This window comes from Mytilus edulis, chromosome 5 (genome assembly GCF_963676685.1).
Source record: "Mytilus edulis chromosome 5, xbMytEdul2.2, whole genome shotgun sequence".
Classification (NCBI taxonomy): Eukaryota; Metazoa; Mollusca; class Bivalvia; order Mytilida; family Mytilidae; genus Mytilus; species Mytilus edulis.
Window position 1 is genome coordinate 65,032,364 of NC_092348.1, and position 18,052 is coordinate 65,050,415.

Here is an 18,052-nt window from a genome sequence, read left to right on the forward strand (position 1 = left end):
ACAAATATCAATGAGGTGTTGAAATATTCCGATGCAAACATGCGATATGTTTATTTATTAATTACCGATAAATTGATATTTTTATCAAATGTAAAGTCAACTTTGTGACGGTTAGAGTTTATAAATAACACAGTCATTGTTATACTTAGCGTTAAATACTTTATTTTGATTGAAATTAAGATACTTTAATAATTAATAATCACACAAAAGGATTGTTTGACTGCTTAAAACAAAGGTTAGATTAAAGTTTTCATACTCAAATATCATGTACACCAGTGGGTAAACAACACTGCTGGTAGACTATAATAGAATTAAATGCGGACTTAGAAATCTCGACCCTCCCTCTGTACCTCTAGCTAATGTGGAATAGGCAAATAAAGGCAACAGTAGTATACCGTTGTTCGAAACTCGTAAATCGATAGAAAAAAGAAAAAAAAAACCGGGTTACAAACTAAAACTGAGGAAATCGCATGAAATATAAAAGGAGAACACCGACACAAGATTAAAACGTTACACACACAGAGAAACGAACTAAGCATTAGACACTATCGGATGAGAATAACAAATATAACATCAAAACTAAATACATGAATTTGGGATAGAAAAGTACTGTGACACGTCTTATAGCAATGCGAATTCACACTCAAATATAAGAGGAAACAAATTACACACCATAAACACAACGTTAAAATATAACACACACAGAAACGAACTATTATATAACAATGGCCATATTCCTGTCTTTGTACAGGACATTTTAGACACACGGCAATACGCACAGCAAAGCTCAGTTTTAAAGATGTCCGAATCCGTGTTAGAATAGGAAACAGGAGAAATTATTAGTAAGCAAAATGATAATGATGAACATAGGTAAAAAAACAAATTAAAAAAAAGACTACTTGCAGTTACTGACATTCAAGCGCTTAGCCTCGGACTGCAACTAATTTGATCGAATGATTGTCTTCATCATATGAAAATCAAGCATACTCCCTCTCGTTAAGGGTTAAGTGTCGTACCATCATGAAATATACGAGAAGACCATACTCGCATTATGACAACAACTGCATTGTTTTAGACAATTTAAAGCATCGTCCATTTTTCTCCTGGAAAAGTTCAGGGTGAATAGTGTATTTGGTATAAAACAAAAATCCTAGTTTTGCTGTATTAGTTTGGCGTTTAGAAATAATACAATGCTGATCAGAGACTTTATAGATCCAAGATACCCTGTAGCTAAACAGGTCACCTATATGCATGTTCGTCGTATCTGCAGATACAGATACACGGTCACCTGTTAGACGACATATGTTCCTACAAATTGATGACCGACACTTTTTTTTAATTTTAAGCAAGCCTTTATCTATTCTTACTCGTCTTTGTAGTGTTATGTATGTGCAATAATAGTTTTTTGTTTTGTTTATTAATATTGACACCTGGGGGTCACTACACTGTTTTTAACTATAATCCATCTTCATTATGTTTATCACTATAGAGCCCTAATGAAACCTATTCAAACGGCATATTTTGTAAGGTAATTCTTTTCTTAAACAATACAATTACATGTAAGCAAGATTAAGCTAATAGTATAAGTAAGACATGATTGATGATTGCATAAAAGCCGAGAACATCATTAAAATCAAATAAAAAGATTATATCCTATAATGTATAAAGCAGAGCTTAAACAATGCTACTTGTTAATTCACGATCCTATCCTGTAACAACTTGTGAAACCTCCTGTCCTAAAATATCCTGAAGTTTTATTTCAATTGTACTTCCCTGAAAACGTGGATTCTCAACTTTCCTACAACTCGGATCTACAGCTGATTCGATCTCCGACCCATTTATGGAGATGCAATAAGAAAATTGAGGTGTGCTCGATTCGTTTACATTCCATTCGATTGCTGATTCTGTAACTTTCACTACTTCAAAACTTGTTGGAGGTATTTTTGGCCGGCATAAGTTGGTATCCATAGTAATTTGACCTCTTGTGTCATCACATGTTGGTGCTGTTTTTCCTCCCGTTTGCATCATTAGCTCTTCGCAGTCTTCTGATTCAATTCTGAAATTGTTATTCCACTTTTTACACGCGTCTTCTTGGTTTACCAAATATTGACAATTTTTCAAACATTCCCAGCTTCCATCTTTGCTTCTTTTAAAGGTACCCTTGTACTTTGCTCCACGTGGATTTTCACCATTTCCATGCCAATCTTCAACAAAACAAGCTACAGGACTTAAAAAATATATGTCGGGTACTGGAAAAGCCATAGTTATCATTCGTATCCATTTTGATTTTGGTGTATCATATACCCAGAGACCAAAGTGCGTGTTTCCATTCTGGTCCCATCTTCGAACAACCAAAGTGTACCATTGATCTGGTTCCCATCTGTGTTCAAAGTTCATGTACTTTAACCCTTCTCCTTCCCCGCCAAATCGTTCTGTAAACGAATTTCCGTCCGACTTGAAAACTGATTCTATCGACCTTTGTGTTCCCACGGGAGGATCCCATAAAGAACAGATGAAGCAGTTACCATCCTCGTGACACTGTATTCCACAGTATCCCCCTCCAACTCCACCCATATTCCAATTAAGACAACAATAATAAGTATATTTAGCGCAAAGATCTTTAGGTACATATACATTTTGTACTAAGATATCCCCTTCGCCAGAATGGTTAAAATACGTAATCACCGATGGCGCTCTGTTTCCTGCCATCTGAAAAAGAGAGAAAATTATTGAATATAATCAGATATAATACAGTGAAAAAAACCTTTAATTACTACTAGTGATTTAAAATACGGAAGAGTTTCATACTTCTCTTCTGGACTTGCACATGTGGATCAAATTCTGAAATGCGTTTCACACGCAGTAACATTGGTACGTCTTGTTTTGTTTTGTTTGTTATTCTATATTACTTTATTTGGTTTTTGTTTTGTTCTTCTTTCAATACATTTTATTTTTATTTTCTCAACTTCTTTGTTCCTGTTTCAGATTAATTTAGGTTCGTTCTCCATTATAAATTGTACGTGTCATTTCAGTTTTAGCCATATAGAATCAAATTGTAAATGACTGGAATGGTGACCCTTTTTCTAGTGAGGCAAAGGAAAATAATGCCTCAGCAAGGACCAAGATCACAATACCTCTGTGGAAGGAATGGTTCACGGGCAAAATCAGCATATCAAATATGTTTACATAATCTACATAATCAATAAGGTTATTTCTATATTCTCGTAACGTTCAGTGGCAAATAATTAATTCATACTCCGGATAACAACAAATCAATTATCATGAAATCTAATAGGTATACAAATGTATGTTTTACCCCAAAAAAATGACTGCAGATAGAGATGAGGGACGAAAATTTGTACTGCAACTGAAATGAGATGAAGTGTTGGATATGGGTCGAAATGTTGCAACATTTATCAAGGCATCCAGCAAACAAGTAAGCCCGCATCATGTCAAGCAGGCGGCGACCAAAGGCAAGAATTCACTGACGGACAGCGGAATTCAAAGTTACCAATATATGTCTATACTGGCAGATGAATTGTTTAATTAAAGAATTATTTTTTTTGCGGTTGTCTATGTCTATGTCTAAATATTTCAAATCATGATGGCGTTTAATAAATAAAGCAATAACTTTATCATCAAGGACCTTCATAGGAAGCAATAATTCAATATCATAAAAATCATTATAAGAAAAACAAGATGTGGCATATTGTATCAACTAGGAGCTATATCAACTCCACATTGCTAAGCCTATAACGAAAGAAAATGTTAATGTGAAAAGCAACCCTAATTATTTGTGTGGTCCTTTGTTTACTTCAGGCTCAAAGGAATTAATAGAAGATGCGTTATTAGCATCGTGGTCCGTGTAACACATCAATTCAAAATTTTAAAAAGTTTTCAATTTTTAGTTTGGTCGATTTTTATCAAACCTTAATGACTTAATGATATCAAAATTCCTATTTCTTTTTCTTTTTAATTTTTCATTTCGCTTTTTAAAAGTTTGATTTTTTGTTGTTGATTTTTAAAATGTAGGAAAGGGGAAAGGACTAAAAAGTGAATACCTGTTCACAGGCACTTGTCTCAGATTTGTTTTCTCCTTTATACCTTAATATAACACACAGGCACTTGTCTCAGAATTTTTTTCCCCTTCATACCTTAATGTTATATTAAGGTATAAAGGGGGGGGGGATTCTGAGACAAGTGCCTGTGTACCTGTTACAAGTGCGAAATGTAATTAAGACGGGAACGAAACGAAATGAAATTTACTAAAATACTGAAATCAAAACGAAAACAATATTTTTTGAAAACTAGATACAATATAATACAGGAGACAAACTTGTTTTATCTGCTGGGTGAAACTGAGAAATATGCAGTTTCTTAAGTTAAGTCGAACTGAAATTAATAAGGAAGACCAGATTTTGAAACACTTCAATGACTCGATCTCTGACTTATATTTCAAATATTTTTAAAACTTTGAATCGATAAATGATACACGGACACAGAGGCATGTTTACTAACACACTGTAGTATGACGGTATGTCTCTTACAGTGGCGTAGCTAGACTATTTTTAAGTGTACGCCCTAACCCTCGGCGAGTTGGTTGAAGGCCTCAATCGGATCCAGATTATAACACCTACTAGAAGTGGGTTCGAGATGGGGAGCTCATTTCAGTCATTAAAAAAATAGTCAATAGCAAGTTGAACATTGGTCCTGGAACACAGTTATCGTCCTTTGAAAATAGACCATAGTGTGAACAATGTGTTCCTGGTTACTTGACAACAATCTTTTCATACTACTTTCAAATTTATTTCTTCATGTTTAATGACTAAATAACAAGAAGGGCGGGGATGAAATTACACTGTAAAACAAATTGTTTCATGCATTTCAAAGCAAAGTAGTTATTTAATTGGTTCAGCTAAAAAAGGTCAAAAAGTAACATTTCGGAAGCTGTCAAAAGATTTCAACCATATTTTTTGTTAGAGCCGACGAAGCTTATTAAAAATAGTACTACTAGTAAACAAAATTATTGAGAACGCGCACAAGGGCATGTTGGATTTTTTTAATTTTCATTTATTATCTAAAAGAAATGCACTACGACATAACTGTGTTCTCGGAACAAATGTTTAGGTGCATATAAAAATTCGTAAAGAGTTCCGAATAACTGTGGTTCTGGAGGCTGGGATTACCGCTTCATGCGAAATTTTAGTCCGTTTATCTGTCCATTACAGGATTTTAAATAATCAAACACTTTCATCATTTTTTTTTTGTTTTTTTTTTATCAGGATTATTAACCTCTGTCTAAGTTTCACGTCAATATCTGAAGGTTTTTCAAATTGGTCATGTAGAAAATATTAATCACAGGGCGTGATGCCACCTGTTAATTGCCAAAAGATAAGTCCGTATGCCAATATTTTACTTAAGACATTTATCACATAATGTATCTGATTGAAAAGTAAATTTCGTCACCTTTTGTTCGCAGTTACAAGATCTGTAAGAAAGATTTACAAGACTGATGTGCTATATACCAGATTTTTTTGAATTATTGAGATTAAAATATTTTTTTTAACCCAAATTCATGTGTACGCCCGGGCGTTTTGACGTAAACATAGCTACGCGCATGTCTTAAAATACAGTGTACCTTTAGCCAATGTGAAACAAACAAACACACAGTGCTCAAAACTTTTTATACTGAGATGTATTTTATTAAGACTCTTTCAAGTTCAAAATTCAGAGGATTTCAACATGGTCTCGTATTTAATCCTGAAGTGAAATAAACACAGCGTACGATGTTCAGACTTTGGCCAGAACCAAGCATCATAAGATGTTTAACCCTGAATATGCTCTATCTTAGTCTGCAAGCATATGATAATACTTTTTTTCTTTTGGCCCTGTGTAAATTAAACATGTTAAACAGGCTATGGTTTGAACTTTCAAAATGATATCGACTGACCAATCATTAGCAATATATAAAGGGTATAAAGATTTATTACGAAATCATATCCGCACGGAAATTAACTTATTATTTCCGGCAACTGTTCCGGAGATTATAATTATGTAATGAAACCTCAATGAAAAGTTTGCGAACAGAACGAACAGTTTAAAAAAAGAAAATAATCCATGGACATGCATAGATTTTAAAAGAGTATATGAAATGAAACTTCTAAATCAGAAAATGACGTAATTGCGGTGGTAAGAGCATAATCATAATAGTCAAAATAAGTTTTCAACGTGCCAAAATCTGACCGAGCTGGCGTGCAGACGACCAGGAAAGAGTTCCATCCACAGAATATAATATAAACTGATGTGTTAGGGTGTTGATCCATATGGAACTCTCATCAAATTATATAATTGTACTTACGTTTTGATATCTCTCTTAACTTTCGATTGTGTGACTAGACAGGTGTTTTCCCTTAATATCAAGTTATTGAGTGACTGGCCATGCAATATGTTTAATGATTTAACTAAAAACCACCACAACCACAAAAGTAGATGAAACAGAAAATTACTTATAAAATAGCAGTTTGATTTTAAGTTAAATGTTAGGTAGTTTAAATCTTATCATTTATTCACAGTACATGTACATGATGTACATGTATGTGCATCAACATCATCAAGTGATCAAAGCTTCCATGCAATTTTAAAAAAATGCCTCAGTATCATATATTGTTGATATTTAAAATTTAAATTAAGAATTGAAATGTGGAATGTGTCAAAGAGACAACAACCTGACCATGAAGCAGAAAACAGCCAAAGGCCACCAAAGGGTCTTCAAGACTTCAACACAGCGAAAAATCTCAAACCCAGAGGTGGGCTTCAGCTTGTTTGTGGATCTATGGTCCGCAAACAGTCAAAAAATAACATAAGGACCTAAGAGCTACGGTTTCCACAGCTAGGCTTCAGCTGGCCCTTAAATAATAATGTATACTAGTTCAGAGAAAATGGACATCATGCATACTAAACTTCAAAACATAAATAAACTGAAATTAAAAAAAAGATACAAGACTGACAATTTAAGGCCAGAGACTAAGGATAGGTGCAAAAATGCACAAGACCATTTCAGAATAGGTAACAAAAAAGAATTAAGGCAAACCTATACATAAATTAACTTTAAGATGTACATGTATTACTAGCAGTAACTGACATATTACCAACTATGCTAATTGTGTTATCTGTGTTATGCTTTAAGTGCCAGATAGATTACATGTACATTGTTGTACATGTTGTACCAGTTGCAATTTTATGAAAATAAGGAAATGGGGTATGATTCCCAATGAGACAGCTATATATAATATCCACCAAAGTTCAAATCAAGTAATTGTAACCAATCATGGCAATAATTTATACATTCCTAGCAACAAAAAAGACAACAATATGCCAGAGAGTACTGGGAGTTACTGACAGCTAGTTTAAAGCAAAACAGAAAAAATCATGTAACTAAGACAAAAATATTCATCAGCACACATCCAACTTCCAATAGATATTATAGTGTAAAGATGTAATTAACAGTCTGACATCTGGTATTTTTATTACCATTTATAATTATGCTTTCTGTGTTGATTACAGTATCAGTGTGGTCAGTAAGGTCATCTGTTATGGTTTTACCAATTATGTTAAATGTTTTCACTAGTTGGGTTATCTGTGTTGCAAGTAATGTCTGTGCTAAAATATATGATTTCTGATATCAGTTGCCAATTAGGATATCAAGGTTATGTGTTTTGCCAGTCATTGCCAGTGCTATGATTTACATAATACATTGCATTAGCAATGTATATAACATGTATAAAGCTAGAACGAAATGTACATGCATTTGCATGATTTATGTGTACCCATAAATGTTAAAACCATATTAAACAAGAAGGTAAATTATTATTTATTATCAGTCATACCATGCATACAGGCATCAATGATAATCAGTAAAAAATCTTTGAATAGTCACAATGTTATAAATAGTTTCTTATTTTATCTCATGCACAATAAACAACATGTCAGAACATAGTCCAAATAATTATGACGTCTTGAAAGGCTATTTTCATTTTTTTCTTTGACGCCTTAAGTAAGGTGTCAAAGAAAAAAATTATAATAGCCTTTCATTTAGACGTCATAATTATTTGAACTAGTCAGAACAAAGATTTATTGATCATGTCCTCTGGTAGCATAACACAGGTACATTCATACATTTGTTAACTTATATATTTCTGTTTTCTCTTTTTTTGTCATAATCTAATGTTTGTAAATTTTAGCACAAGAAAAGAAAAAATTGAAAATGTTTGATAGTTTTAATCATTGTTAATTAAAATGTTTATTAGAGCCTCCTAAAATTTTCCAGAAATTCAAAAGTCTTCTTAAATGCTTAAATCAACAATTCTCTTGAGACAGAAGTAAAAATCACCATATCCAAATTAAATGTTCTCTCCATTTTCCACTGTTTTATTTATTCAGTGAATCAATTTTTGTTCTCTGTTTCAGTTAAAAAGGGCAGTTAAACATTAGCTAAGTTCATTATATATATATATTCCATGGAACCTGGTGAGATTTCGTTTGCACAGTGACAATGTGGGGCTTAGAGTATGAGCATACAATGTACTTATGCTCTTAAAATTGATCATTCCATTACGCATGTACAGAATGTAGTTTTTATACGCTGTCAAAATTTTGACGGGTCTATTATGGTATACAAATGTCCGGCTTCTGTCTATATGTCAGGTGTAAACATGTTGCACCTTAACTTGAGAACGACTTATCCAAATTTCATGAGACTTAACATAGTTGTTTCTTATGATGGTCAAACGATCTGTATGCTGTTTATTACATAAAGTGATACATATATATGGTAGATTTATGATTATTGCTTAAAACTTTACACACTTCCTAGTTATATATTAATCTAAAGATCTGTATACTTTTTTGTGATGATTCAAATTTTATTTATGAGTTATTGATTTTTTGTTAAAAAAAGGGGGGGTTTTCAACATGTCGTGCCATATCTCAGAAACTATTTATGATTATTGCATAAAACTTCACACACAAGACGACAGGCCTATCATGCGCTCGTGTCGCAGCTGTTTATTACATAAAGTGATACATGTACATATATTATATGGTAGATTGTTATCCCTAAACGCATGATACACACCTAATTTTCCAAATACACACAGTCATGACAGTGACAGTGAAGGATTAATTTCGGCTTATTTCCTGATCAACTTAAAATATCCCTGTACTTATATTTGTTTCTAAAAGAAGATAAGAATCAGAGTTTAAATTGAAAAAAAAGCTTTTATTCATGTGATTGTTTACAAAGAAAATATTAGATTATTAAATATATTAAGTTGTGATGTTTCACTATTATTTCAGATAAGGGTGATGGTTGGTAGCTATTAAAACATTAAAATCCACGGCCCACTGCATTTGTTTGCACTTGTCCTGAGACAGCAATCTGATGTTCGGTAGTTGTCGTTTGTTGATGTGGTTCATAATTGATCCTCATTTCTCGTTTTTATATATATTAGACTGCTGGTTTTCTCCTTTGAATGGTTTTGCACTAGTCATTTTGGGGCCCTTTATAGGTTGCTCTTAAGTGTGAGCCAAGGCTCCTATGTTGAAGACTGTACATTGACCTATAATGGTTTGAGACTTTTACAAGTTGTGACTTGGATGGATAGTTTTCTCAATGGCACTCATACCATCTTCTTATATCTATGATTTGAATGTTGAAGATTCATGCTGCTGTACAATTAGTATTGCATGATTCAGAGTTCAAAATATGTCACTAAATGTGCAATAGGATGTACATGTATGTCCCATTTCTCAAAACTTTGGTGATTTGCATGTGTACTGTACAATATATATATATAATATATATATATATATCCCATTTCCATTCTTAATTTCATATATCATGTATTTGTAAAGAACTATTTTTATTCAACTGTTTAAGCCAGATTGAGGAAAATTTGGTTTTGGTGCTCGGACTTCAAATTCATTTTGAAACAACTCATATTAAAATTGACTTTCTGCAGAAAATTTGAATAATTTTAATCATTGCCTGTATGGTTATTGTGGAAAATGTACAGGATTCATTACAAAAGATTTCTTATTTTGGTAGTCTGCCATGAAAAACATGTCTCGTTTAATTATTACTACCTAAACACATGTATTTTATATTTTCAGAAGTGACAATCACATGGTGATCAAAGTACAGGAGAACAAGAACAAAGAAGAAGATACTTTATAATACTATCAGACTTGCTGCAGTAAAATGAGTAGGCAATCATTAACCATTATCCACTTTAATGATGTGTACAACATTGAACCACAGAAAGATGAGCCAAAAGGAGGGGCAGCAAGGATGGCATCATATATTAAGTCTTGTCAAGAATTAAACCCTGTAGTACTGTTTAGTGGAGATATACTCAATCCATCACTTAGTAAGTAATGGTTTTATAATAAGGTAGACATGGTAAAATTTATATGTGATTTTAAAAGAGGAGAATTTAAGTACTGGTATACATCTATAAGACAGAAACTCACAAACTAAAAAAATCAGAAAGGAAATCTAAGGGTAAACATGCCTTGGTCTTCAGCAAATGCCCATGAGAGCATAGAAAGAGGATATATTCATTTTTTTCCCCTGGTTTTTGTGGTCATTTTTCTTTATTCTTTATATTAAGTATCTGTCATAAAGATAACATTCTTTAAAGGATGAACAACATGTCTCTTTTTACAATGTTCTAGATTTCTTTTTTTTTTAAAGAACAAATTTAAAACATGTCATATTCAGTAGACAGCACATGTACAGTACACAGTACTTGAGAAGTGACAATTAGCACATGATTACGTCTCACAAAATCATCTACAAGAAGGGTGGATAATTATGCAACAGCTTCATTGTTACTGGCCTTAGTGAATGCATTTTGCCTGTTGTTTGATGTAAATATCATTTTTGATAATATTATAACATTCAAACTTATTAGAATACTAATTCTGTGTCCACACTTTGCTTTGCTTACAATAAACTGACAACATTTCATTTAAATTGTACATGTTCATGACATATATACATTTTTGTTTACAGTGAGTATTTTTATGAAAGGGGACCAGATGATACCTATTGTTAACAGCTTAAATGTCCAGTGTGCTGTATTTGGAAATCATGACTTTGGTAAGAAACAACACCATTATCAAATACAATGTATCGTAGAAAAAATAGTTTACATTTGATAACATATAAAGTTAACATTTATCAAATATGCTGCTAAATATAAATAAAATACTTTTAAAATTTGGTATGTGGGAAGCGCTTTCTGGAATTACCTTCATGAGGAATGCTCAAAACCCCAGAATTTGAAATCAAAGGATGTATAAGTACTTGAAACAGTGAAAAGTTATTTATAACAAAAATGGATTTAAAGAGAATAGCCTAATCCATCTAGAGTCAACATTCCATTAAGGAGTTGGAACATTAGTTTCTTAATAATCTCTAAATTTATCAACAGATAATTTATTGATTGGTGTTTAACACCACCTTCAGTCATGTCAGTATTATTGTGCTTTTTCATGGCAATCAGTTTTTATATTGTTGGATGAAGCCAGAGAGAATCATGTCCATAGGAAAACAAGATAATTTAAGAAAAGTATTCACTTATAACTTAGCTTATGATACCCTTGAATTGAGACAAGCAGTTCACCAACAAAGTTTTCAACCCAGTGCTGAAAAATGAAAATAGCACTGAACAGGCTATAATTTGGACTTGGAATTATTATCAATTATGGAATTTACATAATTTCTTGGTTTGAATTTTTTTTTAATAAATTCCATGTTTATTCTATACTTTAATGTTCTGTGCTGTGCAGAACACTTTCTATTGCAAAGAAGATAGTACATTTTCAATAGAATGTACTGTGCCGCGCACAACACTATATATATATATACAAAATACATTGTATGGAAAGTGTTATGAACAGCTCAAAACATTATAATATCAAATAAACATGGAATCTATTAAAAATTTCAAGCACAAGAAATTGTGCAAATTCCATAATTAAAAATAATTCCAAGTTCAAATAATAGCCTGCTTCTTTATACATTTGGTAACATATAATATAGCATAAGTTTGCAGTTGCTAATATAAGTACTAAATGAAAAAAATAAAACCACAAAATATCTAGAAGATTAATGTTAAGAAAAATTTGAGCTATTTTATAAATGTTTTATTGTACAAGTTTGCAGTGCAATAATTTACTGTGCAAACAATTTTAAATCAGATACATGTAGTATTCAAAATCTTCAACAAAATTTAATTGCTTACATTATATTATATAGATATAAAAAGATGTGGTATGAGTGCTCATGAGACAACTCTCCATCCAAATGTTATTCATGTTTGATACATTGTACATCTGATATTTTTTTTAACAGATTTTGGAGTAGACCATCTACAGGAATTTATGTCCAAGACAAAGGGTTGTGCCTGGTTATTAAGTAATGTGATAGACAATTTATCAGAGAAGCCATTAGCAAATGGAAAAACACAGCATATTATAAAAGCACATGGAATAAAGGTGAAACACATAGATATTTTATTGAAAACTTTATTGCATGTTTTGTAAAATTATTTTGTATGACATTTGAAAATGTTCAGGCCTTATACATTGTATAGTCAAATATCTAGTGAAATCATTCATGTTAGAGTAAATTGCTAGAAAATGTGTGACTGCTAGTTGTAAACAACCTTCTCAACTAATATCTATTGAATTTAAAACCAGACTTGAATACTGTGAGGAATAATGAAATGTGTTTGACATTTGGACATATTTTATTTTTATGCCCCTGCCCTAGTGGAGGGGTCAATAGTTTTTATCTTTATCCATCTGAACATCCGCCTGTACGTCACAAAGTTAGTGTCTGTTCTTTAACTGTATATTGCCTCAACCAAATGTTATGAAACTTATACACAATGCTTATTACTACGAAACACAGATCAAGATTGAAAATTTTGGTGGAGTCACTTTTACCATTCTAGAGTTATGCCCCTTTACAAAGGAAATGTGCTGAAATTTTTGTTTCCATTCTCTAACTTCAGTTGGACTCAACTAAATGTTATGAAACTTAAACACAATGCTTATAACAACTAAACTCATTCAAGCACAACTTTAGGTAGCGTCACTTTTACATTTCTGAGTTATGTCCCTTTATAACATTAAATGCAATCAGGGCATCATCTATGTCCAATGGGCACATTCCTCATTTATTTACATCCTATATTAAGACTTTTCAAAACATAACTAGCAATTAGTTGTCAAATAAAACCATTAGAATGAACAATTATAACTTCTAAGAACTATTTTATTTTGTTTTTAGATTGGGTTGATAGGTTTAGTGGAACATGAATGGATTGATACATTAGCAACTTTAGATCCAGAAGATGTCACATTTGAAGATTACATAGAAAGAGGGAATGAACTAACTAGATCATTAAAAGAACAGGTACATTTGATTTGCTTAGTATTTGTTAGAGTGCCAAGGATATAGCAGATATTACTGTTTTATGTAAATAAAAATTATTTATCAGAAGGAGAAACATAGAATGAAATTCAAAACAGTGTGGCTGTGGCCATTGATTGACACATTAAATTCATCCATTGACTGGGACAATTTACATGAACGTTTGTCTGTAACGACCACTGTTCATGACATACCTACGATAGACATTTAAACTGTGGGGTCACCAAAGGTTTCTTAACGCCTTTAATTATAAAATAATTCAAGAAATTAATCAGGAATAACCTTTATGTTTTGATTTATATAATTGATATAAATCAAAACATCGGGTTATTTCTGATTAGTTTTTCGAATTACTTTATTAAGGTGTTGAGAACCTTTGGTGACCCCATAGTTTAAGTGTCTTTAAAAAGTACATAGTGAGCTGAGGTCGTTACAGACAAACGTTCACCTAAATTGTCCCAGTCAATGGATGAATTTAACGTGTCAATCAATGGCCACAGCCACACTGTTTTGAATTTCATTCTATGTGGTATTATCGTATATATTTGATTTGCTTAGTATTTGTTCCAATGATAAAGCAGCTATTAAAAAAAATATCATTTGTCAGAAGGACATTCAAATGCAGAATTTATGACATTGTTTGGAATAAATGGTTATTAATTTCAACCTAATACTAGCCCCATCCCAAAATCATTACCCTAACTTATCATAACAGACTTCTTACCTAGTCCTAACCCTAAATGGTACTCTAACCCTAATTTGAAAGGGAAAGATGATCTAATGACAGAAGTTGTACGGAATAAATTTTGTGATAGCATTCATGAACTAATGATACACAATTTATATTTTGTTGTAGGGAGTAGATGTCATTATAGCTTTAACACACATGAGAACACCTAATGACAGAAGATTAGCAGAGAATGTAGACGACATAGATTTGATTCTAGGAGGACATGATCATGATTATAGTCTAGAAGAGGTATATATATTTAAGATTTGTATTATTAAACTAGATCAAAAATGGAGATAAATATTAAAGTTAACATGAAACAAGAAATTGGCACACAACCCACTTCTAAAAATTAAATGTCCCCTCATACCTTCACTCATTGATTTTAATAGAATTTATACTCTAATTGATGTGAATTAATTATTTTAACCAGATATGCATACATATATTATTAAATTTTGTAATGAACTATTTTTGTGTATTTTTGATTTTCAGTTCAATGATGTACAAATTAATGAAAGTAGTATTAAATAGTAATTTAACATAGTACTAATGGTTTTGCCAGGATATATATTTAAAACACTCTTGTCTCTTTATTTATAGGTAAATGGTAAGAATATCGTCAAAAGTGGAACAGATTTTCGTAATCTCAGTAAAATAACATTAACTTTTACCTCTAGTGGTTTGAAAGTAGATGTAGAAAGAGTAGATTTGGATTCCAGTATACCAGAAGATCCACAGATACAGAAGATTGTTGCACATTTGAATGGTTGGTATACACTTTCCTATCTTCCGTAACATGCTTGTCAAGCCTGTGATAAAAGTCATGGAAGTAAGACATAGGCGATCCTATACTCTGTCATTAGCAATGTTATCATTTAGGTTAAGTCTGTTGAAAAAGTTCAACATTTTTCAATGACTTTGTCAAAGACAATAGCTTTACAAAAAACAAAAGACTGAATCCATAGCAAAACTTTGATCATTTTTTTCTTCATAACCAGGTATTAATATTTTTCTGATAAACTTACTTCACTTTTTTGCAATTTTCACTCTAAGATAAAATCTGGAGTTAAAGTGTTTTCAGCCATCTTTAACTTTGGTAAACCTTCATTTTGCAGAATACTTTACAATATTTTTTTCGAGTATTGCACATGTTTTTGATTTGATTTTTGTAGCAATAATTGTTATATTAAAAGTTTTAAAAAATATTGTTTTTTTTTGTTTTCAGAAGAGATAAGTGAAAAAATGGATGAACATTTAGGTTTTACACATGTAGACATGGATGGAAGATTTAAAATCATCAGAAAAATGGAGACAAATTTAGGTAGGAACATTGTATGAGTGACCATTGATTTAACTTTGAATATTTTTAAATACATTTACAGATGCACCACATTTTTGTACAATGTAGAAAGTTTCAAGTTGTCCTGAAGTTCATCAACCATTTTGTAGGACTTCCATTCAATTAGAAAAGACTGTTAAATGCAAAATAAAAAAACTAATGAAGACATATTTCATTGCATACATTAATCCTTTGAGGCTACTTTCCTTTTTAAATTGGAACTCATATTCTTTTTTTACATATAAAACACCTCTTAAATATGTGTTGAAAATGTATGAAATCACATTAGATTAAAAACACATTATCATTATTAAAACTGTTAATTTATAAAATTTGTGAGATTTTTATTAATGCAGGTGAGTATCGCAATACTAAGGACTAGCATTCTGGTAACTGAAACATAAACCTCTATGCAGAAATCTATGCAGATTTTTCAAAATATTAATGAATATACTTGCATTTTTGTCCATTCTTGAATAATAACAACAATAAATGAACATAATCATTTCTGAATTAACAGTTCTTTATTCGTGAAATTTTTTAAAATAGTAAGTAGTAAATGATAATATACTAGTAGATTTAATTACAAATTTAAATGTTTTACCTACATTTTTTCCAGGGAATTTTGTAACAGATATAATGTTAGAAATATCAAAAGCAGACTGTGCCTTATTGAACTCGGGGACCTTTAGATCCGACAGAATTCATCCAAAAGGACAATTTAAGCTGAGAGATTTATTGACCATTCTACCTCTAGTAGACAATTTAGTTGTTATTGAATGTACAGGTATGGTAAACTTCTAATTTGATTCATAATTTATGACTAAAATCTTTTAATTTTTTATTGAAATTTGTTTCTTAGAATTATAGGAAATATTGAGCTGCAATAGGATCAGAAAAATAGAATTATGCATTGTTTCAAAGAAATTGTAGAAATTTGAATTTGATGTGGTGTGGTTGCCAACGAGACAACTCTTCACAAGAGATCAAATGACACAGAAATTAACAACGATAGATTCACTGTACAGCTTTCAACTATGAGCAAAACCCATACCGCATAGTCAGCTATAAAAGGCAGAGAAATAACAAATGTAAAACAATTCAATCCAGAATATGTAAACAATATTTCCATTCTCAATTTTAATATCAAATTTTGATAAAAACAAATTTGCTTAACAAATCAATGTACACTTTATACTGTTGAATTATATTTTCTTTTAAATGTCTTAATTTTTTTTTTCATTGGTTTGTTGTCTCATTAATATGTATACCAAATGTCCTTTTATTAATTAACTTTTATTGACGATCATCATAAAACATACATGTAGTGCTGATAATTGATTCAAATGCAGAAGTCATATTTCTTCAAATCAAATATACTTAAAATAGGGTAATTTTGGAGTCCTTGGTAGCTTGCTGTTTGGTTTGAGCAAAGGCTCTGTGTTCATAACCATACTTTGGCCTATAATTGTTTATATTTAACACATTGTGACTTGGATGAAGAGTTGTCTCATTGGCACTCATACGAAATCTTCTTATATCTAATTAAAGGTGCTGAGGTGGTGGAAGCTTTAGAAAATGGTGTATCAAAATATCCAGCCTTAGAAGGTAGATTTCCACAAGTTGCAGGAATAAATTATGGTTTTGACCCAACAAAACCTCCTGGGGAGAGAGTTGATCCAGAGTTGGTACAAATCCAGGATCAATATATCCACATGAATAAGGTAAGACAAGAATTTAAAGTATTTTATTTTTTTTTCATGTTGACTTGTGTCTTTTTTATGAGAAGTAAAAATTGATTTTACTTTCACTTTCAGTTTTATACCCATATGATCAAATTTTTAATTAGAAATAAGATAAGCAATTGGATGGCCGTTCACTTTTAAGCAGAGCAATGTTCTGAAAATAAAGGAATGACTAATATTTTTTCTGTCTATGAAGAAATAACATCAAAAATGTGATGCACACTGAATAACCCGCATAGCGGGTTATTGAAAGTGTTATGTTTTTTTATGTTATTTCGAATAGGCAGGAAAAATATTACAGTCATTTCTTATAATTTAATTCTTAAATCCATTTTAAACCGGAAAAAATCAGGAAAAAACGTTGATGACGTCACGGTCACATGACAAAATTATGTCTATGGGCTGATAAACAAAACAACGTCAGCCAATCAGAAGACGTGTTACATCCAAAATTAAATTAATAAAGAATATTAAATATTTTTTTCATATACATGTAGGCTGAAACAGGTATTATATTGAGTTTGTTGAAAAGTTACATATTTATCCTTGAAATTTTATTTTAAAGTCATATGAAATTAGTGACTGGTGAAAACTAATGTTTATCCAATTCTTGAACCAATGCATTTATATATCATAAACTTGGTCTTCTGTGCAGAATTTTATCATTTTTTACGCAAAAATATCGTATAATCGTCAATTATTTTTCTCTCTGTCTGTTATTATTTAACAAA

At 31.4% G+C, this 18,052-nt stretch overlaps 2 protein-coding genes across 4 annotated transcripts in view; one reads left to right on the forward strand and one right to left on the reverse strand.

Annotated features, from left to right (window-relative positions):
• Positions 1 to 1,517: 1,517 nt before the first annotated feature.
• LOC139524236 (uncharacterized) lies at positions 1,518 to 6,445 on the reverse strand. Its single transcript, XM_071318903.1, has 2 exons — positions 6,359 to 6,445; positions 1,518 to 2,709 (listed from the first exon to the last, which is right to left on the reverse strand). Exon 2 carries the CDS (start codon positions 2,707 to 2,709, stop codon positions 1,705 to 1,707), a length of 1,005 nt encoding a protein of 334 aa, XP_071175004.1. The 5' UTR covers positions 6,359 to 6,445; the 3' UTR covers positions 1,518 to 1,704.
• The window catches only part of LOC139524234 (trifunctional nucleotide phosphoesterase protein YfkN-like), a 32,683-nt gene continuing 20,661 nt past the window's right edge, over positions 6,031 to 18,052 (forward strand). For 2 of the 3 annotated variants that reach the window (XM_071318900.1, XM_071318902.1), the window contains exons 1-10: positions 6,031 to 6,189; positions 10,171 to 10,427; positions 11,075 to 11,161; positions 12,419 to 12,561; positions 13,361 to 13,486; positions 14,361 to 14,483; positions 14,838 to 15,003; positions 15,463 to 15,558; positions 16,196 to 16,363; positions 17,128 to 17,300. In XM_071318900.1, the coding sequence (XP_071175001.1) occupies positions 10,259 to 10,427; positions 11,075 to 11,161; positions 12,419 to 12,561; positions 13,361 to 13,486; positions 14,361 to 14,483; positions 14,838 to 15,003; positions 15,463 to 15,558; positions 16,196 to 16,363; positions 17,128 to 17,300 (1,251 nt within the window). In that variant the 5' untranslated portion in view covers positions 6,031 to 6,189; positions 10,171 to 10,258. The remainder of the gene's footprint in view (positions 6,190 to 10,170; positions 10,428 to 11,074; positions 11,162 to 12,418; positions 12,562 to 13,360; positions 13,487 to 14,360; positions 14,484 to 14,837; positions 15,004 to 15,462; positions 15,559 to 16,195; positions 16,364 to 17,127; positions 17,301 to 18,052) is intronic. The other variant, XM_071318901.1, reaches the window with a different exon arrangement.